Source organism: Bos indicus x Bos taurus, chromosome 21 (genome assembly GCF_003369695.1).
Source record: "Bos indicus x Bos taurus breed Angus x Brahman F1 hybrid chromosome 21, Bos_hybrid_MaternalHap_v2.0, whole genome shotgun sequence".
NCBI classification, from domain to species: domain Eukaryota; kingdom Metazoa; phylum Chordata; class Mammalia; order Artiodactyla; family Bovidae; genus Bos; species Bos indicus x Bos taurus.
Window position 1 is genome coordinate 27,114,260 of NC_040096.1, and position 26,049 is coordinate 27,140,308.

Below are 26,049 nucleotides of genomic sequence, written 5' to 3' on the forward strand. Positions count from 1 at the left end.
GTTAGATAGAGAAAGGCAGAAAAAAGTTACAAACTGTGGTGAATGTTGCCCCACTTTGGGATGCACTTGTCTCCCATTTTGTGGTCATGCATGAAGGGTGTGTGTGATGAGCTGCTTTGGTCAGCATGGTGAATTTGGGGTCTCATCACGCAGCCTAGGCAGAAGTGGGACCTTGGGGACTCAGCCGTGCACACGCCCTGTGAATGAGCTGCCTGATGGCTCCCTGTTGCTGCCTCTTGCAGATGCGGCGATGAGCTGGTGGAGATCAACGACTCCCCCGTTCACTGCATGACGCTCAACGAAGTCTACGCCATCCTGAGTCACTGTAACCCAGGTCCCATCCCCATCATGGTTAGCCGCCATCCAGACCCACAGGTGACTCCCCCTGGGCATCCTCTCCCTCCCAGGCCCACTCTCGCAGGATTCCCATGGGAACAAGAAGTGACTGAACATGTAGACATTGTTAACTGAGTTTGAACCAAGTGTCTGTAGTAACAGGTTTCTGCAGCAGAAGTCCTATGACAAGCTCCTAGACACTGAGGCACTTGGCATTAGCTCAGGAGGTTCTCATGGATGAGCTACAGGCCCTAGGGCAGGAAAACATAGACCCAGAGTTTCTGTTAACAGATAGAAGAGATTCACGCATCCATGCATCCAGCGGGTCCCCACTATGTGACTCTCTGGAGCTGGACACTGGGCACACAGGGAGAAGTGAGTGAGCTCATAGCACACAGTCCTGCCCCCCAGATCCCTACATTCCCACGAGACTGGCAGAGAAATCATTGCAATACAGCGTGATCAGTACTATGGAACACAGGCATACAGAAGGGAAGGTTACATAAAAGCAAGACGTACCAGAAGTTAGTTTTCTCCAGGCAAAGACTTTGTGGAAAGTCATTCCAGGCAGCAGGGACACAGAGTTAAGTTGCAGAGTCATGAAGGCACCTGCCGTGGAAGGAGGGAAGGGTAGGTTCTCGGGACTGGGGTGCAGAGATGGGAGCAGAGAGTTGAGAATGGAGTTTGGTGAGGCATTGGGGTCACATGCCAAGGGCTTTCCACAGGACGCTAAGTGTTTGCATTCTGTGGGTGGTGACGAGCTAGGGGAGTCTGAAGCTCTAGCTGTAACATGTTCAGAATTTTCTTTTTACCCCTTGATTGCTCTGCAGAGGACAGGATGGAGTAGGTGGAGTTGGAGTTTTTTGTAGGAAGGAAACAGATGATGAGGCCTGAATTAAACAGCAGATGTGGGAGGAGAATAGAGCAGAAGGGGCACCAGGAGGCAACTTGGGAAGAATCAACAAAATCTGTTGGTTGGAGACTTCCCTGGCAGTCCAGTGGTTAAGACTCCACACTTTCAATGCAGGGGGTCCAGTTTCAATCCCTGGTCAGGGAACTAAGATCCCACATGCCTTATGGCATGGCCAAAAAATAAACAAATAAATGAAATAGACAAGCAACAAGGATTTTAAAAATCATCTTCAATTCTAAGATGTTAGAAAAAAAGAGAGAGAGAGAGATGTATTGGCTGCTTAGGTTTGGGATAAGAGAGAGGGGAGCCTAGGAGGACTGGAGTATTTTTAGATAGTGAAGGCAACACCACAGCCAGAACAGAGAACTGGAGAAGGGAGTGGACTTGGGAGGAAGGAGAATCGTTGAGGCAGTGCAAGCTTGAGTTGGAAAAGAATTTCCAGACACAGAGCATTTCAGAAGGGAGTGAGTTTATTAAGAACAAAGAGCAGAGATAATGTGGGCAATTCTAGCACAGCAGGCCAACCTCCAGGCCGACCTGGCAGACCAGGGAGAGCCTACAGTTTCCATGGGTTAAGAGCCAATTTTTATAGCCTCAAGACAAAGAAAATTCCTGCTGGATGGTTGGTATTAGGTGATTGGTTGGGGTGCTATAGGATATTTACTGGAGTTGGCATCTTTGCCTAATTGGGAGTCAGGAAGCTTGTTAGTAATGATCAGGAGGCTTTTGGCAAAGCCAGAGGGGCTCAGTCAGCTTCAGAGGTGACTTTGGTTCTGGGCTCCACTTCTGAGGAGGCCTAACACCTGTGACCTTGGGGCAGAACTCAACAAGAATGATCTCAGTAGGGGACTGGTGAGATGGAGGCCCTGGGGGGTGTGTAGTTAGACAGGCCAGCAGGCAGTTACCTTTAAGGCTGATAATGGCTGGCTTTAGAAAAGGCAGAGGATCCAGAGATCAAATTGCCAACATCCACTGGATCATCAAAAAAGCAAGATAATTCCAGAAGAACTTCTACTTCTGCTTTATTGACTATGACAAAGTCTTTAACTGTGTGGATAACAACACACTGTGGAAAATTCTTAAAGAGGTGGGAATACCAGACCACTTTACCTGCCTCCTGAGAAATCTGTATGCAGGTCAAGAAGCAACAGTTAGAACCAGATATGGAGCAATGGACTGGTTCCAAATTGGGAAAGGAGTATGTCAAGCAGTATTGTCACCCTGCTTACTTAACTTCTATGCAGAGTACATCATTTGAAATGCCAGGCTGGATGAAGCACAAGCTAGAATCAAGATTGCTGGGAGAAATATCAATAACCTCAGATATGCAGATCACACTACACTTTTGGCAGAAAGCGAAGAGAACTAAAGAGATTCTTGATGAAAGTGAAAGGGGAGAGTGAAAAAGTTGGCTTAAAACTCAACATTCAAAACACGAAGATCATGGCATCCAATCTCATCACTTCATGGCAAATAGATGGAGAAACAATGGAAACAGTGAGAAACTTTATTTTCTTGGGCTCCAAAATCACTGCAGATGGTGACTCCAGCCATGAAATTAAAGGAATTTTGCTCCTTGGAAGAAAAGCTATGACCACCTAGATAGCATGTTAAAAAGCAGAGACATTACTTTGCCAACAAAGTTCTATCTAGTCAAGGCTATGGTTTTTTCCAGTGGTCATGTATGGATGTGAGAGTTGGACTATAAAGAAATCTGAGTGCTGAAGAATTCATGCTTTTGAACTGTGGTGCTGGAGAAGACTCTTGAGAGTCCCTTGGACTGCAAAGAGATAAAACCAGTCAATCCTAAAGGAAATCAGTCCTGAATATTCATTAGAAGGACTGATGTTGAAGCTGAAGCTCCAGTACTTTGTCCATCTGATGGAAAGAACTGACTCACTGGAAAAGACCCCTATGCTGAAAACGATTGAAGGCAGGAGGAGAAGGGGATGACAGAGGATGAGATGGTTGGATGACATGACTGACTCCTAGCAGAAATGGGGTAGAGAAGGGGATGGTGGATAAGATCCCCACAGGCCTGTGTGGCAGGGTTCAAACACAGCCCTGCTTAGTTAGTGAGCACTGACAGTAAGCATGCTGGAGGAAATATTTATGTATTATTTGGCTGCTGCTGCTGCTAAGTCGCTTCAGTCATGTCCGACTCTGTGTAACCCCATAGACGGTAGCCCACCAGGCTCCCCCGTCCCTGTGATTCTCCAGGCAAGAATAATGGAGTGGGTTGCCGTTTCCTTCTCCAATGCATGAAAGTGAAAATTGAAAGTGAAGTCGCTCAGTCGTCTCCGACCCTTAGCAACCCCATGGCTGCACTGGGTCTTAATTGCCGCACGCAGGATCTTCTATCTTTGTTTCGGCAGGCAGATTCTTAGTTGTGAGTGGAATCTAGTTCCCCAATGAGGGATGGAACCTTGAAGTGGGAACACAGAGTCTTAGCCCCTGGACCACCAGGGAAGTCCCCAGTCTTAGCCATTTTGAAGCATGGAGTTCAGTGGCGTGATGGACATTCACATTGTTTTGCAGCCGTGACCATCAGCCATTCCCAGGACTCTTCATCTTGCCAAAGTGACACTCTCTACCCCTTAAACAGCCCTCATTCTCCCCTCTGGAGATGACTCTTCTACTTACTTTCTGTCTCCCACTGTGTCCCCGAGTTCCCACTGTTTGCTCTCTGATTTTGACAACTCTGCATACCTCATCTAAGTGGTGTCATATGTGACTGGGCTCTTTCACTTAGCATGGTGTCCATTAGGCTCACCTGTGCTATGGACGATGTCAGCATTTCCTTCCTTTTGAAGGCTGAATAAGATTCCATTGTTTATGTAGAGGCCATATTTTGCATACCCCTTCATTTGTTGATGGACACTTGAGTGGCTTCCACCTTTTGGCTATTGTGAATCCTGTTGCTATGAACCTGGGTGTGCAAATATCTGTTCGAGTCCCTGCTTTCCATTCTATGTGGGTAATATACAGGAGTAGAATTGCTGGATCATACGGTAATTCTATTTTTAATTTTTTGAGGAACCGCCATACTGTTTTCCATCTTGGCTGTCTCATTTTACATTCACACCAGCAAAGCACAAGTATTTCGATTTCTCCATATCCTTATTAACACTTGTCATTTTCGGGATGGGGGAGCCTGGTGGGCTGCCGTCTATGGGGTCGCACAGAGTCGGACACGACTGAAGCGACTTAGCAGCAGCAGCTCTTTTCTGTTTACTTATTTATTTTAATGACTTAATTTTTAGTTTTGGCTGCACTGGGTCTTTGTTGCTGTTCAATAGCTACTCTCTAGTTGTAGTGCACAGGCTCCTCTCATTGCAGAGGATGGGCTCTAAGGTGTGCGGGCTTCAGCAGTTGTGGCCCATGGGCTTAGTTGCCCTGAGGCAGTTGGGACCATCCCAGACCAGGGAGTGAACCTCTGTCCCCTGAATTGGCAGGCTGATTCCTAACCACTGGACCACCTGCCCATCCTCATGGGTGTGAAGTGATATCTCATTGTGTTTTTGGGGGGTTTTTTTAAGATTTTTTTTTTAATATGGACCATTTTTTAAACCTTTATTGAATTTTTTACAATACTGCTTCCATTTTTTGTTTTGGTTTTTGGCCTCGAGGCATGTGGGATCTTAGCTCCCAGACCTCTACCCCCTGCTTTGGAAGGGGAAGTCCTAACCACTGGACCACCAGGGAAGTTATCTCTTGGTTTTGATCTGCATTTCCTTAAAGATTACTAACATCGAACATCTTTGCACATGCTTGATGGCCATTTGTCTGTCTTTTTTGGAAAATATCTATTCAAATCCTATGCCCATTTTTACTTGGATGGTTTGATTGTTCTTGCTGTTGAGTTGTAGGAATCTGATTTGCCTAAGTCTTCTCCCATTCTGTGAGTCCCATTTCACTCTACTGATTTTGCCCTTTGTTGATTGATACAGGGAATATTTTCATTTTGATGTTATCTGATTTGTCTCTTTTTCTTCTTTTTATCTTTTTCTTTTTCATCATCCAATTGTATCTATATTTTCTGTCCCATTTATCTCATAGTTCTTTGATATGCAGAATATTTTCATTTTGAGATTGTCCAATTTATCTGTTTTTTTCCTTTTGTTGCTTGTGCTTTTGGTGTCCAAAAAGTTCTCTTTAAAAACCCTCTGATTTTACTGTGAAGTAGGTTCTTGTTGTCACTGTTTTGCAGGAAAAAAAATTGAGGGTTAGAAGCTTCAGTTCCTTGTGTGAGTGTGTGGTTACAAAATGAGGGGACTGGGACATGTACATGAGTGTGTTTGTTCCAGAACTCATATTTTTAACTATTACTCAAAGGGATTAATTACCTGTTACAATAAGATGGCTAGGGTTCCAGTTATGACATCATTGTTGTTGGTAATAAAGGTGATGATGATGTCATGGCAGCGTTAAGTGTGGAAGAACTCCCCAGAGGTAAACTCTAAAATGGTAACTCTGCCCAGTTTGGCAGCAAGTAGTGGAGAAGGTTAGGGAGTTCAGAGGGGCCACCTTGAGAATCCCTTTATTGACAGAGTTTGGACTTTGTCCATAAGATACTAGGGAACCAGTGATGCCCAGGGTGTTTCTGGGAATGTCAACTGTTTGTAGAGTGGGTGTGAATGAAAGACAGCAAAATCCAGGGGCCCAGTTAGGGAACTGGTACAGGACTCAAAACCTGATGCAGAAGTTCCCACTATTTGCTTGAGGAGGTGCTGTAAATTTTCCAGGTTTCTGAACAGCAGCTCAAAGAAGCTGTGGCCCAGGCTGTGGAGAACGTCAAGTTTGGAAAGGAGCGGCACCAGTGGAGTCTAGAAGGTAAGGAGACAATGAACTTGCATTTGCAGCATCTTTGTCTTCTTAGAAAGCTTTGAGTCTAGCCACCAACTCACTCTCTACCCCAGGAACATAGTAGTCATCACAGATGAGCCTGGTTCATAGACAAGGATTGAAAGCTAGCAGTCCAGCAGCTAAATTGGGGTCACATTTTGCTTTGTTTCGGAGGCACAAGAGTTTAAAATCATCTGAATTTGAATTGTTTTAAATCCACAAACTTTCTCTAGTTCTTTACAGTCCTCACCATTCCCTGTTACCTTATTTTACCAGGTTGCCTGTCTCACCTCTGTCCCTATAGGCATTTGAGATTTCAACTGCTAGCCCATGATAATAGGTTCCTTATAAAGAATAATATCTATTAATAAAGTTTCTGACATGTATTGAGTTCTAATCGTGTTAGGCATGCTATTTAATACACTATTCCCCTGAATCTTCCCATATAATTTTTATGCATATTTTTGGGAAAATGTGGGGTCCTGAGAGGCTCCCTTACCCCAGATCAGCCATGGAGTACACAGATGATCTGGGATGGGAACCAGGCTGGCCAATTCCAATGTACAGCTGGTGGGCATTGGCCAAGTCTTTGTGGAATGTCCATATTATAGAATAATGTGCAGGCTTTAGTACTGATATTCACAAGGATGTTACACAGTCTGGAAAGTGTCCAGACAGAAGGACAGGACCCAGAATTTTATTTCAGTGGTTTTCTTCCATTTCCACCCACTCAACATGCATCTATGCTCAAGGGAGGAGAACAGAGAAAAAAAGTTTGACAGCGGTTATCTCTGATAGGCTGAGGGTGAATTTTTGCTTTCATTTCTTCCTTTTTGCAGCTGACTTTAAACAAAGATGCATTTTTATTTTAAAATCAGTAAAAAGCTAAAGAAAAGCTTTTTCTCTAAAGACGATTTGAATTATGAGCTTGATTGGCCTTGATTCTGTACTGAAGTCTGAGATGCTCGCCTGTGGGGCTCGCCTGTTGCTCCTGGACTTGCAGAATGTGCTCACATTTGAGCGAGAGCCTGGGCCTCGGTCTGCTCACACTCTTCTGATCTGTGATGCTAGGGAAGGGGCATCTTCTACTACTAGAGACAAAGAAGGGTCAGTGGAGGGTGTGTGGTTGGCCCTATGCTCAGAATATGACGGGGTTTTGGAAGGGGGCTCAGAACCAGGAGGAAGGGCTGCATAGGAAGACAAAAGGAAGAGGAGAGTCTGGCTAAGGCACAGTGGTTTTCTGGCCTTGCTTCATCCTCATTTTTGGAAAGAAAGGTAACCTCTTGGTTATTGTTGTTCAGTCACTAAGTCATGTCCAACTCTTTGCCACCCCAAGGACTATAACCCACAAAGCTCCTCTGCCCATGGGATTTCCCAGGCAGGAATAGTGGAGTGTATTGCCATTTCCTCCTCCAGGGGAATCTTCCCAAACCAGGGGTTGAACCTGAGTCTCCTGCATTGGCAGGCGGGATTTTCACCACTGAGCCACCATGAAAGCCCTGACCTCTTGGTACAATGCTCAAAGCACCTTCATGGACATTTTCTCTCTTTGATTTTGAACCCCAAAATGTCCTGTGATCCTGAAATGAGTATCTCCATTTTACAGATAGGAAACGGAGGGTGGAAGTTTGGGTTCCCCCAAAGGCCAGCAGGCTTTGAAATGGGGCATGGTCAGAATGTTGATTCAGAAGCATCTGGAGGCTCCACACCTATGGGAGCAAGGGGGGGTCTCAGGGCTGAGCAGAGGGGCCAGTTGAGCAGAGATGATACCGGACTGCCCCTACCAGACCACTTCCACCCAGCCATGGAGCTCACATGGCCCACTGGAGGTGTCCTGTGTGCAGAATTGGCTGGGTCTTTCTAGCCCCATCTCCATCAGGCATTGGAGGTGGGCTGCCTTTCGGGCGAGGTGGTCCCTGAAGGGGCTGACAGCCAGGACATCAAGCCCTTCCTTGAAGGGCAACCTTGGGGATGCATCTCCGTCTCTATGCCTAGAGACTCAGAAAATTTGAATGATTTTCCCAGCCTGATGTCACTGGTGCTGGATACCAGACCCAAGATTTCTGAGCTTCACTCCAAAGTGACCTCCGGGGAGAAGCAGACAGCCTGGGCAAGCAGTGTACCCCTGGCAGTAGTCCTGATCCAGACCAGGGATGGGGTTTCATTTGTGCTTCCAATGCAGGTGTCAAAAGGCTGGAGAGCAGCTGGCACGGGCGGCCCACCTTGGAAAAGGAGCGGGACAAGAACTCTGCACCCCCGCATCGCCGGGCGCAGAAGGTCATGATCCGTTCCAGCAGCGACAGCAGCTACATGTCAGGATCTCCCGGGGGCAGTCCCAGCAGCAGTGGAGAGCAGCCACCCTCTGATCTGGAAGTCAGTGTGCACAACCCCAGCCTGCCCCTGGGGCGGGAACCAGGGGTGCCTCCTGGGGCCTCATCCAGGCACCCCCAGGAGAACCTGCCCCTCCCTGCAAGCCAGGGCAGCCACCCACCACTGAGACTCAAGAAATCCTTTGAGATTTTGGTGAGAAAGCCTACATCCTCCAAGCCCAAGCCTCCACCCAGAAAATACTTTAAAAGTGACAGTGACCCTCAGAAGAGTCTGGAAGAGAGAAAGGACTCCCTGTGCCCTTCTGGACACACCTTGCCCACCTGTGGCCAGGTAAGAGAGGGTTGAGCATTCTCTTGCATCAAGCAGTGTTGAACTGGGGCATTAGTAGAGTGTTAGCTGAGGGCAAGGAAGGGTTTCTCCTCCATCAGAGAGAAGGGGCTGGGCTCAAGCTTAAAGCTGACTTCAGAGAGAGAGCTTTGCAGCTTGGCAGACCTCAGCTGAAGCCCCAATCTTGCTGAATGACTTCTGCGTTGCCATCCATGACACACTGGAATGCAAGGCTGCTCTCACAGGTCTCTAAGCCTCAGTTTCCTTATCTGTTAATTGGGTCTAAGTTTATTTTAAATTTTATTTTATTTTATCTTTACAAGCATTAGGATTTTTTAAAGCTATTTATTTATTTATTTTTGGTAGCACTAGGTCTTCATTGCTGCACAGGCTTTTTTCTAGTTGCGAGTGAGCAGGGGCTACTCTCTAATTGTGGTGCGTGAGCTTCTCATTGCAATAGTGGCATGGGCTCTAGGGCATGTGGGCTCAGCAGTTGAGCCTCCTGGGCTCTAGAGCACAGGGTCAGGAGTTGTGGTATGTGGGCTTAGTTGCTCTGCAGCATGTGAAATCTTCCCAGATCAAGGATCAAACCCAAATCTCCTGCATTAGCAGGTGGATTCTTTACCACTGAGCCACCAGGGAAACCCCAGGATTATTTTTTTATGTGGACCATTAAAAAAAGTCTTTATTGAATTTGTTACAATATTGCTTTTTAAGCCATAAGGCATGTGGGGTCTTAGCCCCCTGACCAGGAATCGAACCCATACCCCCTGCACCGGAAGGCAAAGTCCTAACCATTGCACTGCCAGGGAAGTCCCTGGGGCTGAATCTAGAGGCTCCCTCCATGGGCTAGGTGAGGATTCAAAGGAACCAACCTAGCGGATGCCTAACGGGCTCTCAGGCATATCGGTGTTCATTGCTATGACAGTTTGTCCCTGCAGGGGTCTGCAGACACCCCTGCAGACCTCCGTTTCCTTTCTCTGCAGCTCCATACCCCTCCCTCACAGGAGGGCAGGCTCATGGCCAGGCAGTTGCTGTATCTTGAGCCGTTTTTAGGCCCAGGTGCTGTGCTCTGTCTCAGTTAAACCAGACAACCATCTGGGGATAAGAGTCCCTTTCATGCAAAGAGAAAGCCGAGGGACTTGCTCAAGTTCACATTGCCTGTGGGTCACTTTATCATTAGGCTTCGTTGTCTTTCACTTCTTCTTCGGCGGATTTCACAGGGTAGGTAGAACTGGGGCCTCTGGTAATCCCCTAGAACAGTCGAACAGTCTGTGATAAGGGTTGGGAAGCTTCAGGAGGAGCAAGAAACCCCAGAAAGGAAGGTGTTGAGTAGGAGGAGAGAGCAGAGGAGGGAGAGGAAGCCAGGTTACTGAAGAGGAAGTACCATCTTGCAGAGAGCTGGCAGGATGTGGGCTCATTAGCAATTCATGGTGGAGATGCCGAGGGGGTGCTGTGTTCTCCTGATCCTTTTTTTTTCTTTCCAAGCAAATGAGTATTTTATTAACATGGTATAAAAGAATTTTTAAACACATGGTAGGGTTTTGACCTCAAATACTTGTGAGGTCTGCTACTGAAATGAACTTACAGCTAGACAGCTTATGAATCTTGAAGATACCTAGTCTCTGTCCAGTTAAGGGTTCAGAACAGACACCGTCACCTTGTGCACCCCCATTTTAAGCAAACATTTCATTTTCCTTTGAGCCTAAGACCTGTGAGTCCCAGAGGGCAAATTAGGAACAGAGAAGCTGGGAAGCCAGGCTATCTACTTTGTTCCTGGAGACCCAGAGGGGCTCTGTGGGGGTCACAGGGGCTGCCCTGGTGATGCTCTTGTGCCCTCTGGCCGGGTTGGACCAGATATGGGGAGGGAGTCTCCCCAGGCGAGGCTGCTGCGGGAGAAGAAGGCAGACAGGGACTCTGCTGCAGGCAGAAGTCCCCTGTCTTTGCCACCCTGGCTGCTCTTCAGCATTTGTCGCTCCTGCCTGCACCCTCCGCACTTCCACAGCTGCAATTCTCTGTCCTTCTGCTTTGTCCCACATGGCCCACAGACCCTTCCACAGCCTTTTACAAAAGCACAGCCAGCACCATATTATTTTCCTGGGTGTTGGGGGTGCAGAGAAGGGAAGACAGCACCATAAAAACGGGGGCTGTTTGCTGCATGTCATTCTTCTTAAAATATCCTCCACCATGTCTGGGGATTTCTCACTGGGTGTTTTTCTCTTTGGTCCCAGTGTGTAATATCTCTCCATTCTTTCCTCCCTTTCTCCCTCTAGCCCCTCCTCCTTCTCCTTTTTCTTTGTCTGTCTCTCTGTCCTCCACCCTCCACCTCCTCCAGTCTTTCCTCCCCAGGGTCCCATGACCTTTCTCAAGCTTTTATGACAACCCCAAAGTCTTTCTCACCTACTGTAACTCAAGGGGACTTCCACAACCAAAATGACCTTCAGAATATTTCTTTCAACAGAGGACCAGTTCTCTCCCTTCTAGAAAATCAGCTTCAATGACCACTTTTGGTTAAAAATCACTTTCTCCCCTAAGTCATCTCCTGTCTTCTTTCCCTTCTCTCTCCATCATTCACTACCAAGCACTATGCCAGGAAAAACTATTTACAGCAAAAGTCAAGTGAAATCAATCTTACTTCTGGAGCTAATTGAAAAAAAATCTCCCATGAAGAGGGTGCAGTATCAGGTGTGTTGATGAAAAGACAAAACACATATGAGTATATTCCAACATGCAAAGTTGCTTTCACCACTGTGGTTGGTACCCAGGGCATCAGCCTATGAAAGTGTCAACCATTCACGGATATAGACAGGGTGCCGAGTTCCCTGGGTGCAGTTAAATTTCAGACACGTCATTTTTTTTTTCTGCTGATGAGTGGCTGAGATACCATCAGTCTGATATTTTAAGCTTCTACTTTCATAACCAAGCCTTGCTTTTATGAAGGACTAGTTCAAGAGACACAGTGATTCCTTTGGGTTGGTTGGTCTCTCAGTGTTTCCAAAGTGCTACCATAGAACTTGGTTCTAAATAGGGAACCCTGGGCTGGGACAATGCTTGGTGAACACATTTCTAACTTGTATAGAATTATACTTCCTAAAGAATATTTATTGACAAAGTAGATATAAATCTCAGGCCACAAATGTTTTCAGTTTCTCTTTTAGTCCCACATGGTGCATTTGTTCCTCCTTCTTTCCTTCCTTTTGGAAGGGAGCTCACAGCCTTGTCTAATAGCCAGCCCATCATTCCACCTGACCCTGGAAATAGCAGAAAAGACATACCATCAACTGCAGTATGGCAGAGTATTTCCCCTGCAGAAAAATTTTGGCAGCATCTTTCTTTAAATTATATATTTATTTTATTTTGTGGCTGTTTTGGGTCTATCTAGTTGCGCGAGTGGGCTTCTCATTGCAGTGGCTTCTCTTGTTGCAGAGCATGGGCTCTAGGGCACTCTGGCTTCAGTGTTGAGACACATGGGCTTAGTTGCCCTGAGGCATAGGGGATTTTTCCAGACCAGGGATCGAACTCGTGTCCCCTGCATTGGCAGGTGGATTCTTAACCACTGGACCACCAGAGAAGCCCTATACAGCATCATTTTTATATTGGCCTTCTTTTCTTTCTGGGTTGCTGGTCTGCTTTTTCCTTCTACCATGGATGTTTATCTCTCTGGAACACTTCTCCTTGGCTTCTCTGCCTGGAAAGTTCTTACCCTTTGTTCAAGAGCCAGACAAGAAGCACTTCTGGGAAGCTTTCTGTCCCACTCTGGGACAGAACTGGTGCTGGTCCCTGCCTCTGGGCCCTGGCAACATCTCTTTGATGCTGTATGAAAACCCAAACTCTACTCAAGCATTAGAAAGTGACTTGGTGCTCGGTCCAGCTCGTCCCTGAACTGGTTTGTGAAGCAGCCTGAGGCCACATCCATGCTTAATGGGAAAACCGTCCTGCCCTAGACTGATCAGGTCACCCTGGGGGCAGCAGAGGGGAGCAATGGCACAGTTTCAGAGTTTCTGTCATCCTTCACAACATCCTTTCTAAATAGCTGAATGTTTGTTGTCTAGTCGCTCAGTCATGTCCAGGTCTCTGTGACCTCATGGACTGTATCCTGATAGGCTCCTCTGTCCATGGGATTCTCCAGGCAAGAATACTAGAGTGGGTAGCCATTTCCTTCTCCAGAGGATATTCCTGACCCAGGGATCAAACCCAGGTCTCCTGCATTGGAAGATGAACTTTTTTTTTTTTTTTACCACTTGCCATCAAGGAAGACCATAAATAACTGAATAATAAATCACAATGTAGAAAGCAACAGATCCAAATTTTCCTCTAAGGGGTCTAACTTTAACTTAGTGAAGACTCGGGAGGCAGATCTTTGCCTCATTGTCTTCCCCCCTGGGAGGAGGAGGAGTTTGGCCAGATGTAGTGATACACGAAGCAGTGCCAGCCCTATTTCCCACCCCCAGACCTCTTCTCCCTGTCACAGGGGCCCCAGGATCTTCACATGTGTCAAGTGCATGAGCCCTTGTCCTGGATGCCGGCTCATGTGTCCAGGAAGAAGAGGGATGCTCTGGGCCTCCAGGAGGTGCCAGCTCCCTGGTCACCCATGCAGACAGCGCCATGGAGGAAAGGACCCTCTTGACCACCAGGGCTGCTATTGGACTTCTCATTAAAGCTGCTTGATGTTGGCCCCCCAGTCCCAATCAGAGGGCTCCTTGCTTTCTCACAGCTGGAGGCTACCGTTTTGACACAGTCTCACTTCCTGTTTACACCACAGGAAGCCAGAGAACTGCTGCCACCGCCGCCTCCACAGGAAGACACAGCGGGGAGAACCCCTCACACCGCTGCTGGCCACCCAGGACCTGTAGTCGGGCCACACACGACATCCCTCTCAGAGGGCCAGCCAGGGAGGAGGGCAGCCAGCCCAGGTAGGTCTTCATCTGCCAGGAGGAGGGACCTTCTGGATCAAGGTCCAGCACTAGGGGAAGACTGGAGCATTAGAGCATCCTGCATGGCTGGACCGCTGGGCCTGGGCTGGTAAGCAGTCAGGGTGGGGACCTCTTGGCTGGAATAGTGATGCTGTGATGCGGGGTGGGGGGGGATGCACAGCGGTGATGGGAGGAATGCGGGCCAATCCAGAGTCGGCTGGAGAAGGGAGCCCTTGGGAAAGGTCCCAGACACACCTACCCAACCACAGCGAGCGGCCGCTGCCTCCGGGGTGACAGCCTTCTAGAAAGCTTCTTCCAGCATTTCCAAGTCTGGGGATGCAGGTCAGAGAGGCATGAGTGAATAGCAGGTTGCTGGTGGTCACCGCCCCCAGGCAGGGGATGGCTGGGGTGCGCCCCCATGGTGCCCCTGAAAGTGCTGAGATATGAGCTGAATATTAAAGCTTTGATGACAGAGGAGATGGGATTTGGGGCCAGGGAGACCAGGGTGGAAAACCTGGTTCTGTCCTTCACCAGTGTGATTTGGGGCAACTCAACTTTTTTGTGTGTGAGCCTCAGTTCTCTCATCAGCAAGTGGGAAATCACATAGAACCCCAACGGGTGATTCAATTCAGTAAGTGCGTATTGAATGCTGCCTTCAAGAGTCCCTGTACTGGCTTCTGGGGAAGAAGCGAGGCAGGGGAAGAGACAGACACCGGGAGAGAGACATACACAGAGAAAGAGAGAGAGATGAGAATGAATGTGAAGGAGAATGAGAGAAAGAAGACAGACCAGTCCATCAAGGAGCTCCCAATAATGGTAGTGGCAGAATTGGCTACACACTTACATATTTATTGCTCAACCTGTTTGAGTAGCACTACATGCAAATGGCCACCCACTCCAGTATTCTTGACTGGGGAACCCCATGGACATAGGAGCTTGGTGGGCTACAGTCCATGGCGTTTGCAAAAGAGTCCAATGTGACTTAGCAACTAAATAACAATAACCACATGCAAAGCACACAGAAGGCTCTTGGAGGTCCAGGAATGCTGTGAATGGAAATACCTGGCACATCTCTCCCGGAGCAGGGGCCCTACTACTGGAGGCTCCTCTTCACCCCTTAGTCACCCCAACTGAGGAACACACCAGGGAACATCTACCAGCAAGAGCTCCTCGCCCCAGTTTGCATAGGGCTCTCACGTAGAGCGTCTGACAGCTGAGTCTTACAACAGGCCTTACAGCAGAGCAATGCATAAATGCAGGACCAGGCTGAGAGGTCCAGACACACTTGGTAAAGTCCCAGAGTCAGTACTAACCACCCTGGCCTCTGGGATAGTGCAGAAGGTCTCTGTGGGATCATCCAGGCTTAATGCCCTGCATGGTTGTGTAGCTTGAGGGTTGGCATTGGAACAAGACGCAAGAGGAATCAATGTCTTCCTTACAATGGGCTGAATTCTGATACCAGGCACCACCCAGAGCATGGTACCAGAACAATAAGACCTGGGGTGACCGAAGGGCCACACATGCACTTGGCTTCTCAGCTGTGCAGGACTTGGGGTTCAGCCTCCCTTTGTCCCTGGGAAAGAGTGGTGGGTGGCAGAGCTTCCCCTGGTCTGGCTTGTTCAAGATGGCTTCCAAGAAAGACCAACATATGTTCCCCTTCTTCTGACCCCAGTGGTGAGGGGCTGAACTTCACTGGGCATGCCTGATAGAGCAGGCTGGAAGGACCTGTGGGGCTGCCCCAGTGCAAACACCCAGGTTCATCCCAGGTGTATTAAATCAGACTCAGTATATTTTAGATCCTCCAGTTTCCAGTGTGCAGCCCAGTTTGCGAAATCACTGGTACAGAGCTTTTTTCTCCCTGGAGCCTTCTCATCTTTCATTGACTCTTTGGGCTGGGAACACTCCTTTGCTGAGCAAGCTGGTTAAGTCTTCAAGTAGGGAGAGTAGCAAACCGACATGACTTCAGGGACCAGGTGATACTTTAATGTGTGAAATGCTGACTGGGTGAGAGAGAGGCTGTTAACCCCATTGAGCTGGGGTGCAACCTGTCTGAAGTCTTTCATGCCTGCATTGCTTTTCAATGACGTGGGTGGTCCAAACCAATTAAGGCTGTCAATGTGTGACCCATGGCTTAAAAGTTTAAATGGTAAGAGAATTGAGTGTAGCTTTGACCTTTTAAGTTTTAATGAGTTATCCAAGAGGCTACTTATTACAGTAAGTCTGCCACATATGAATGAGTTCCGTTCTGAGAGCACATTCGTGAATCCAATTTGTTCCTAAGTCCAACAAAGTTAGCCTAGGTATCTAGCTAACACAATCTGCTACATAGGACTGTACTGTAATGGATTTATAATATTTTTCACAAAAATAATGCATAAAAAATAAACACAAAAAATAAAACTTTTTAAATCTGGCAGTAGAGTACCTTGAAAAGTACAATAGTGCCAGCTACATCACCACTGCTTTTACACTTGCTTCCAGACATTCTGGGCTTGAAATAAAGACACTGCACTACCGTCCTCTATACAGTCCTATACAGTAAAGTGCACACAAGCACAAACACTTGTAGAGGATGCACACATGTGACAATGTACACCAGACATATGAACTAACTCACGTGATCGGACATGAGAACACACGTTTGTATCTCTGAAAGTTCACAACTTGAAGGTTCATATGGAGGGGACTTACAAAAGGACACAAAAGTGGGGAGTCAGGAGGTGGGGGTCTTGGCTCTGCCAACAGGTGACCCCTTATCCTTGTGAATGTTGGATTCCTCACTTACACAGTGTCAGAGATCAGACTAGGTATTCTGTGGGAACCCTTCTAGCTGTAAAACGCTAGGATGCTGTGGCGTTAACTCACGCCTCTGGTCCCCTGGTTCTGTGTGTGCTTCATCCAGGTGATAGCACCTGGGGTAGCAGCTTACCCAGCTAGGGATCCCCCACTCTGCTCATCTCCCCCCCAGAATCCTTGCTGTTCATCTTTGAAAGTAGAACTTAGGAGGAAAACCCACAACGAGGTGTAACACACAGCTCTGGCCTTCTTTCTACCCCCTAGGGACGCAAACGTCCCCAGTAAAACACCCATTGCTTAGGAGACAGGCTCGGATGGACTATAGCCTTGAGACCACAGCCGAAGACCCTTGGGTTAGAATTTCTGACTGCATCAAAAATCTCTTTAGCCCCATCATGAGTGAGAACCACAACCACGTGCCGCTGCAGCCCGACGCCCCGCTGGGTGAGGAAGATGGGATGCGGGGCCACCCAGACGGGGCTGCCGCGAAGCTGGACACCACCGGCGGCGGTCCCAAAGCTTACAAGCAGGCGGGCGGCAGCACCGTGAAGAAGGGTCCTCCAGTAGCCCCCAAGCCAGCCTGGTTTCGCCAAAGCTTGAAAGGTTTGAGGAATCGTGTTCCGGACTCCAGGAGAGAGATGGCCGCCTCCTGCCAGCCGACCCCCACCTCCAGGGAGCGCCCTGGGCCACCCCTGCGGGCTTCGTCCTCCATCAAGCAGAGGATCAGCTCCTTCGAAACATTCAGCTCCGCTCACCCGCCTGACAGAGGAGCCCAGAGACTGAGCCTCCAGGCCTCCAGCTCCTCGGGCGAAGCAGCAGAACTTCCCAGGAAGCAAGAGGGAGAGCGGGCTTCTGGTCCCTCGGGGCAAGGGGCTCCCCCCACCATGGAGCAGCAGCGGCCAGAGCCAGAGCAGCTGCCCCCCGCCTCCCCGGCCACGTCAGAGGCCAGCAACCCCGGCGTGTCAGGGCACCCTCCCCTGGAACAGCAGCCCGGTCAGAAAACCCTCTCCTCCGACCCCGACCCTCTCTCAAGGCTGCTGGCAACACAGATGGAGGGACCCCGAGGCCCAGTGGTCAAGATGCCAAGTCAGCGGGCTCGGAGCTTCCCCCTGAGCCGGACCCAGTCCTGCGAGATGAAGCCACTGGATGAAAAGACCAGTAAACTCTACTCCATCAGCAGCCAAGTGTCCTCGGCCGTCATGAAGTCCCTGCTGTGCCTCCCATCTTCCCTCTCTTTCGGCCAGATCCCCTGCAGCCCCAAAGAAGGGGTGTTACCTCCCACAGCATTCAGTGAAGACCCCGCGAATAGTTCTGCTGAAGCTTCTGCCCCGGACACCAGCTTCTCTCTCAAGTGAGTGTCTCCATCCAGTTTTCACCTCTCTCATCTTTCATCCTCTTACAATCCTGTGTCTTTAAAAAGTTTCTCAGGTTTGCTAAAGGATTGTTCCACCTTTCTGTCTCTCTCTTTTTTTAAGTGTTTATTTTATTTTTTTACTGCACTGGGTCTTCATCGCTTTTCAAAGGCTTTTCTCTAGTTGTGGTGCACAGGCTTCTCAATGCAGTGACTTCTCTTGTTGCAGAGCATGGGCTCTAGGCACATGAGCTTCAGTAGTTGTGGCTCGAAGGCTCTAGAGCATAGGCTCAGCAGTTGTGGCAAACAGACTTAGTTGCTATGTGGCATGTGGGATCTTCCCAGACCAGGGATTGAGTCCATGTGCCTTGCAATGCAAGGTGGATTCTTAACTACCGGACCACCAAATAAGTCGCCACCTGTTCTTATGAGCATATATATGTGTGTGTGAGAGAGAGAGGGTGTGTGGATGTGAGAGTGTATGGGTCTTGTGAGCGTGTGGGTGAGCATGTGGGTGTGTGTGAGAGAGAGAGAGGGTGTGTGGGTGTGAGAGTGTATGGGTCTTGTGAGCGTGTGGGTGAGTATGTGGGTGTGTGTGAGAGAGAGAGAGGGTGTGTGGGTGTGAGAGTGTATGGGTCTTGTGAGCGTGTGTGTGAGTATGTGGGTGTGTGTGAGAGAGAGAGGGGATATCCCTCTTGGTGGTCATATAGACACAGATTTGCCCAAAGCATCAGTTATACTTCAGGGTGAAGTTTTGAACACAGACTTCAGAGTCAGACACACCACAATCTGTGATTTCAAATTCCAGATCTTGGCATTTCATAACCATGTGACCATAGACAAGTTTCCCCACCTCCCTGAACCCCAATGTCTGTATCTCTACGGTGAAGGGATGCTAGTTTCTATTCATAGACTTGTTGCATGTACTTGTGGAATGAACATTAGCACCTTCCGGGAATACAGTAGGTATGCAAAGACTGTTAGCTCTTGTTAGCATCACAACTCATACTATGTGCTTCTCCTCCCTGCCAAGCCTCTCAGAGCTAAGAGAATACACGGAAGGTCTCAGTGAGTCCACGGAAGCCAACGACTGTGACCACTGCACCTCTCAGCCTGGTCAATCGGTTATCTCCTTGCTGAGCACAGAGGAACTAAAGAAGCTCATAGAGGAAGTGAAGATTCTGGATGAAGCTACATTAAAGGTAGGTTTCTTTTTTATGGGCATTTACAGAGATGAAGGGCTTCCCAGGTGGCACGAGTGGTAAAGAACCCACCTGCCAATGCAGGAGACATTAAGAGACATGGGTTTGATCCCTTGGTTGGGGAGAGCCCCTGGAAAAGGGAATGGGAACCCACTCCAGTACTCTTACCTGCAGAACCCTATGGACAGAGGAGCCTGGTGGGCTACGGTCCATGGGTCTCAGAGTTGGACATGACTGAGGGACTTAGCACTTACAGGGATGAAGGCCTTGCTCAGAGCAGTGTGGTCACCTCAGTTAGGTAGAAGGAAAGCAACCCATGTAGCCCTAGGATCCCTGAAGTCGAGAGAGTTGTTCCCAAGGGCAGATACCAGAGTCAGATTGTGCCCTGCCCAGGGCAGAGGGGTGCTGTAGCACTGGACCAAAACCAGACCTTTCAGTGTAGGGAGCTTTGTAGCTCATGAAGTGATTTCAATCAGAGTTGTATCTTTTTGATCATTTAATAAAGGAGAAAGGTGAGGTTCAAGTTTGCAGAGTCAAGGTTTCTATCTCCACGTTCCCCTGACTGCCTGCCTGGCCTGCATCTCCAGGGTGATGCTGCTTGCAAGTGAGCTATCCATCATAAATTCTGAGTTCTTGCCTGAAGATTTGCCCTGCTCACCAAGAGGTGACGGACCCCAGGACTTGCAAAGGCTCCCACACTCAGTCAAGTCATTCTGAAAGTCCCACTTCCCCTATGCCTTCTGAGCATGACCCAAAAGTGTGTGGAGAGGAAGTGGTCAGGCAGAGCTGAGGCTCATTCAGCTCAGATGAGCACAGCCTCACGGGCCTTGCATCCGCCTGGGAGGCCCCAGTCCACGAAGGCTGTTTACACTGGAATTATCCAGACTGGGAGGAGAGGGTAAGGGGGCATCACAGTCAGCGTTCCCTACAGCAGGGGTCCCCAGCCTCCAGGTTCTAATGCCTGATGATCGGAGGTGGAGCTGATGCAATGGTAATAGAAATAAAGTACACAGTAAATGTAGTGCACTTGGATCACCCTGAAACCATCACCCTCCCCCAGTCTATGGGGAAATTGTCTTTTATGAAACTGGTCCCTGGTGCCAAAAAGGTTGGGGACTGCTGCCCTAGATGAAGGGCATGGGTGAGCCTGAGAAGACGTCCTGGGGCTCTGGGGCTCTTGCTCATCACCTGTGCACTGGCACCATCTTACCCAGAGCCTGATTTCAACAAAATAACAGAGGCTAAACTATGGTTTTTCCAGTAGTCATGTACAGATGTGAGAGTTGAACCATAAAGAAGGCTGAGCACTGAAGAATTGATGCTTTCGAATTGTGGTGCTGGAGAAGACTCTTGAGAGTCCCTTGGACTGCAAGGAGATCAAACCAGTCCATCCTAAAGGAAATCAATCCTTGAATATTCACTGGAAAGTCTGAAACTGATGCTGAAACTGAAGTTCCAATACTTTGGCCACCTGATGTGAAGAGCCAACTCACTGGAAAAGACCCTGATACTGGGAAAGATTGAGGGCAGGAGGCGACAGAGGATGAGATGGTTGGATAGCATCAAGGATTCAATGAACATTAGTTTGAACAAATTCCGGGAGACAGTGAAGGTCAGGGAAGCCTGGCGTGCTGCAGTCCGTGGGGTCGCAAAGAGTCGACATGACTTGGAAACTGAACAACAGCAACGAAGTGCTGTGTAAAATACATGGCTGTCCTGCCTGGGGCCTCCCTGGGAGAGGATTTGCTTTTAAACTTGACAAAGGGCTCTTCTAAGGCAAGTAAGCTGATGCCTGGGGATCCGGCATCAGCTTACTTGGGAGATTTGGGCCAGTGCTGCAGTTGAGGTGGGGACAGTGAAGTCCATTCATCCCTTCATCCCCCCCAAACCCCGGGTCTTGGGGACTCTAGATCAAAGGCTTGTGGAGCTAGCGGCACGACAGAGGCTCTGGTGGTGTCAGAGCAAGTGAATTTTTGATGTAAGGTTATTTCTTTATGCCAGGGCACAAACTGGTGGCCTGAGAGCCTGAAGGTGTATTGTATTTGGTCTGCTTGGTGATTGTCTAAAAAATATTATATTGTGTGTGTATGTGTAGTTGCTAAGTCATGTCTGACTCTTTGCGACCCCATGGTCTGTAGCCTGCCAGGCTCCTCTGTCCATGGAATTCTCCAGGCAAGAATACTGGAGTGTGCAGCAATTCCCTTCTCCAGGGGATCTTCCTGACCCAGGGATCCAACCCAAGTTTCCTACATTGCAGGCAGATTCTTTATCATCTGAGTCACCAGGGAAGCCCAATATTATATTTATATTTTAAATATCGTCAAACCCAAATCAAAACCTGGATTCTGGCTTCCCTCTCTCTCTCTCTTTTTAAATATTTATTTATTTGGCTGTGTCAGGTCTTAGCTGTGGCTCACAGACTCTCTAGTTGTAACTTGCAGGCTTAGTTGCCCTGTGGCTAACTTAGTTGCCCTGTGGGATCTTAGTTCCCCGACCAGGGATGGAACCCACGTTCCCTGCATTGCAAGACAGATCCTTAATCACTGAACCATTAGGGAAGTCCCCTGGCTTCTCTTTTTTAAAAGGGCATGAATGGTCCTGGAGCACTAGTCTGCATTCCTAGGAGCAGAGGGTCCTCTTGAGCCAATGTGCTCTCAGTTCTCTGTAGTTCCCCTCTCTCTCTCACATCTGCCCCTTTTGCTCTTTTAAGTGGTCTGCCTGAGCCCTGGATGCACTTGAGTTTGAGGCCCCCCACCACCATTGAGACCAGACGAGGGTCTCTGACTTTAGACACTGCAGAGGGATTGTTCTGACTTCAGGTGAGCCCAGGTCCAGGCTGGGAAGTACTGTGTGTGTGTGTGTGTGTGTGTGTGTGTGTGTGTGTACGCATGTGTGTTCTAGGGTGAGAAGCCAGCTGGTTCCTTAATGCTGCTGCTGTGCCCCACGGAGCAGCAGGTGTAAAAACAGAGCAGCTAACTCTTGCAAAACTGCACCGCTCCAGCTTGCTGACCCAGAGTTCTCCAGGCTGACCCCATTCCACACCAGATAGCAGAGCTGTTGTCCCAGCTTCGATTTCCAGCTGACTCAGTAGCACCCAGCCCCATCTGTACAGATGTGGGTGTGGATGGGTACACAGGAGAGTCAAAGAACTCTACAGGTTGCCTTATATGCATTTTCTTTTTTCTTTTGTGCTTCCCATGACTTCCCAGAAAGTTTTCTTTTTCTAAATAATGAGATGGGTTTGACATAACTGGGTACATGGACAAGTTGTGATTTGAGAGCAAATCAGCCTGATGTTATGCTTCCCAGGTGGCACTAGTGGTAAAGCATTGGCTTGCCAATGCCAGAGATACAAGAGACGTGGGTTCAAACTCTGGGTCAGGAAGATCCCCTGGAGTAAGAAGTGGCCACCCACTTCAGTATTCTTGCCTGGAGAATCCCATGGACAGAGGAGCCTGGTGGGCTACAGTCCATGAGGTTGCAACCTCATGAGTTAGACATGATTAAGCACACACACAGCCTGATGTTAGAACACTTGTTAAATCTTGATCTTCTGTAGTTTTATTAAACTTGAACAGAGGGGAAGAAGAATACTTGCTAAATTGTTCATGCTGTTGCAATACAATGTTTTTTAATACATATATTTTCCTTCTACAGCAATTAGACAGCATCCATGTCACCATCTTGCACAAGGAGGAAGGGGCTGGCCTTGGGTTCAGCTTGGCAGGAGGAGCAGATCTAGAAAACAAGGTGATCACGGTGAGTGGCCCAGTCATGGGGTTCATCAGAGCCAGAGGCAATGACCCTTGGAGGGCGAAGCACTTATCAGGGGGGGGAATCAGAGGAATGCATAACCCCAGGCCCTGGGCAGGAGGTTACTGCAGGAGTTTAAGATACTTGAGAAGCATAGATACTTAACCACTGGACCACGAGGGAAGTCCCATGATCCTTAACTTTAAAAAGGTCTCTGTGTACACAAAACAACTTTAATTTACCCAAAGAAATCTGAATCACTTATGGAACTTTAAAAAATATTACAGGCATCTCAGCCTCACCCCAGAGCTATTTTATCAGAATTTCTTGAAGTCAGAGCCTTAATGCCTCCATTTTTGAAGGTCCTGGAGAGACGTTTAAAAAATTCCAACACAGTGAATGTCACTGCGTTGAAGTGAAGTGAAGTGAAAGTTGATCAATCATGTCCAACTCTTTGCAACCCTATGGACCACACAGTCCATGGAATTCTCTAGGCCAAAATACCAGAGTGGTAAATACCTTTCCCTTCTCCAGAGGATCTTCCCAACCCAGGAATTGAACCGGGGTCTCCTACATTGCAGGTGGATTCCTTACCAACTGAGCTATCAGGTTAAATGAATGTTATGGGAATTTCATCTCAACAACAATAAAACAGGAAGAAAATTCAAAACAAATTTTTTTCAGCATCATGTCTCTTTTGGAAATAGAGATAAGTAACCGGTTAGCCACCAACATTTAAAAATGTTTTTAACTTTATAAGCCACTGGGCTTCCCTGGTGGCTCAGATAGTAAAGAATATGCCTGCAATGCAGGAGACCTGCCCAGCTTTGATCCCTGGGTCAGGAAGATCCCCTGGAGTAGGAAATGGCAACCCACTCCAGCATTCTTGCCTGGAGAATCCCATAGGCAAAGAAGCCTGGAAATCTACAGTCCATAGGGTCACAAAGAATCAGATACGACTGAGCAACCAATATTTTATCTTATTATTGTAGTACAGTTGCTTTACGATGTTGCATTAGTTTCTGCTGTACAACAAAGCAAATCAGCTATAGGTATACATATATGTATATATACATATATATATGCATATACATATATGTATGTACATGTATACATATATACATCCTTCTTGGATTTCCCTCCCAACTCCCCACCCCATCCCACCCATCTAGGTCATCACAGAGCACTGACCTGAGCTCCCTGTTCTTGACATACGTATGCCACCAACGTTTAGACAAGAATGATTTATGACCACAGGAACCTTTGCCAAAGGCTTTACAGGAAGGATTGAAGGTCTGGCTGTGATACATAGCACAGCACATCTAGATGGAAAGAGGTCCCACCTGGACAGAAAGAGGCCTTGGGCAGGCAGGTGTGGTACAGGAGGCTGTTTTCCTGGGTTTGCCCACTGGGAGATAGGTGTGTTAACACGGACGGTGGTGAAGCAGGTCTGACGGTTGACGGCGGGCGGTGGGGCCCAGCTGGAAAGGTCAGGAAGCTGTTTCTGTTGCTATTCACAGAGCACAGCTCAGAATGTGCCCGAGGCTTCAGATCTCGAGGTCCAGCCCCCTGTTCTCGCAGGACCAGCTGGTACCCAGAGTAACTTGGCACACTGCTTTCAGTCATGTGTGAGCAGCAACTTCCTTCTTTGCAAGCAAGCTCTCCACCACAAAAAAGCACATAAAACCAATGAGGACCTATTTCTGACACTGAGCACTGGTAGATCACCGTAAAGACGTTCTGGACGGCACAGGCTGCTTCCTAATTGAAGAGCAGAAAAGATAGCTTGCCTGTGGGAACAACACTTTGGATCTGTGGGTCTGCCCTGGAGGGGGTAGTTTTCTGCACCCATGTCGGCCGCCACCGCTGACACTGCCTCAAAAGCCAGGAGCGGTACACATCGGCTGATCCTATGCACCAAGCTTCCCCTTTCTCCTTCCATGTTTGAGCACTTCTGTTCCTTTCCAGATTCATTCAAAGAGAACTAATGTTGAGTACCGTCCATTATCAAGAACAAGCTGGGCTCCCACTGACATGTGCAGGTTTTCTTCCCCATGCCTCAGGACGGGGGATCATTGGCATGTATGCTTCATTTGTGGAGGATGGATGGAGATGCAGAACAGATTCTCCTCCTACTCGGGTCTTGTAATCAGAGGATCTTGACCACGTCTGACCCCATAACAGAATTTTTCCAACACTGAAACTGTTTAGAGAAACAAAGAACCTTGATCAGAGGATAACAGCAAAACAACACATAGCACAGTTCAGCGATTGGCCACTCGTGCTGTCATTCAGTCCTCCTAATTAAGCACGTTAGAATTTACATCATTAAAAAGGTTGAGGCAGGTCTTGCCTGGGAGTCCAGTGGTTAAGACTCTGTGCCTCCATTGCAGAGGGGGTGGGTTTGATCCTGAGTCAGGGAACTAAGATCCCACATACCGTGGGGCCAAAAAATAAAAAGGCCTATACACGTAAAAAAAATGTATTACAGGAAAAAAAAAAGATGACTGCAGCAAAGACATGAGATTTTTTTTTTTTTAATCCTACACTTTTTCAGAAAAGGAACCTAGGTGGGGATGGTCTCTTTTAACTGGAATTAAGGATCAGAATTTCTAGGGGAAGGGCTTTAAAAATATATAGACTTCCTAGGATAGGAATTCTGCATTCTGTGAAATATGTGGCCTGAGAATTTCTCTATGAAAAAAAGAATGCTTTGCTGAATCTTTTGGGGATCACTATATTATATGGCCTGTTCTTAGAGAACTATCATGCCAGCCTGCACTGTAGAGTCTCTAATATTTTTTTTAAACAGTAGACATTTTCAGAGCTTGTATTTTATCCAACGTTCTTAATTTTCTTAGACCTTGGAAACTTTTCTAACACAGTATCTATTAATATGTCACAAAATCGGTGCTTGAAGAAAGTTTCCTGGGAGAATGCTGATGCAGAGCACAAAGGGCAAAAGAGTGTGACCAAATGTTAACTAGGATTGAAGCAATACAGTCTAGGATGTTGTGTTGGGAAGAATTTTGAGGGCCAGTCTGGCCATTTTTGCTAATGATCTCTGCTCTGGGTAGAGAAGGGAGTGAACCTGGCTAGTGGCTCTGAGCTAGGACACCTTTCATTTTATTTTCTTTGAAAGAATCTTCTGGGCTTCCTGGTGGCTCAGTGGTAAAGAACCTGCCTGCCAATGCATGAGACATAGGTTCGATTCCCGGGTGGGGAAGATGCACAGGAGAAGGAAGTGGCAACCCATTCTAGTATTCTTGCCTGGAAAATCCC

At 48.0% G+C, this 26,049-nt stretch overlaps 1 protein-coding gene across 2 annotated transcripts in view; it reads left to right on the forward strand.

The window, feature by feature from the left end:
• IL16 (interleukin 16) overlaps positions 1–26,049 on the forward strand; it is a 126,514-nt gene that overhangs the window by 96,478 nt on the left and 3,987 nt on the right. The window contains exons 11-17 of one of the 2 annotated variants that reach the window (XM_027521457.1): positions 243–375; positions 5,995–6,082; positions 8,277–8,755; positions 13,515–13,665; positions 16,726–17,812; positions 18,846–19,014; positions 22,672–22,773. In XM_027521457.1, coding sequence (XP_027377258.1) covers positions 243–375; positions 5,995–6,082; positions 8,277–8,755; positions 13,515–13,665; positions 16,726–17,812; positions 18,846–19,014; positions 22,672–22,773 — 2,209 coding nt within the window. Of the gene's footprint in view, positions 1–242; positions 376–5,994; positions 6,083–8,276; positions 8,756–13,514; positions 13,775–16,725; positions 17,813–18,845; positions 19,015–22,671; positions 22,774–26,049 lie in introns of those variants that run through there. The other variant, XM_027521458.1, reaches the window with a different exon arrangement.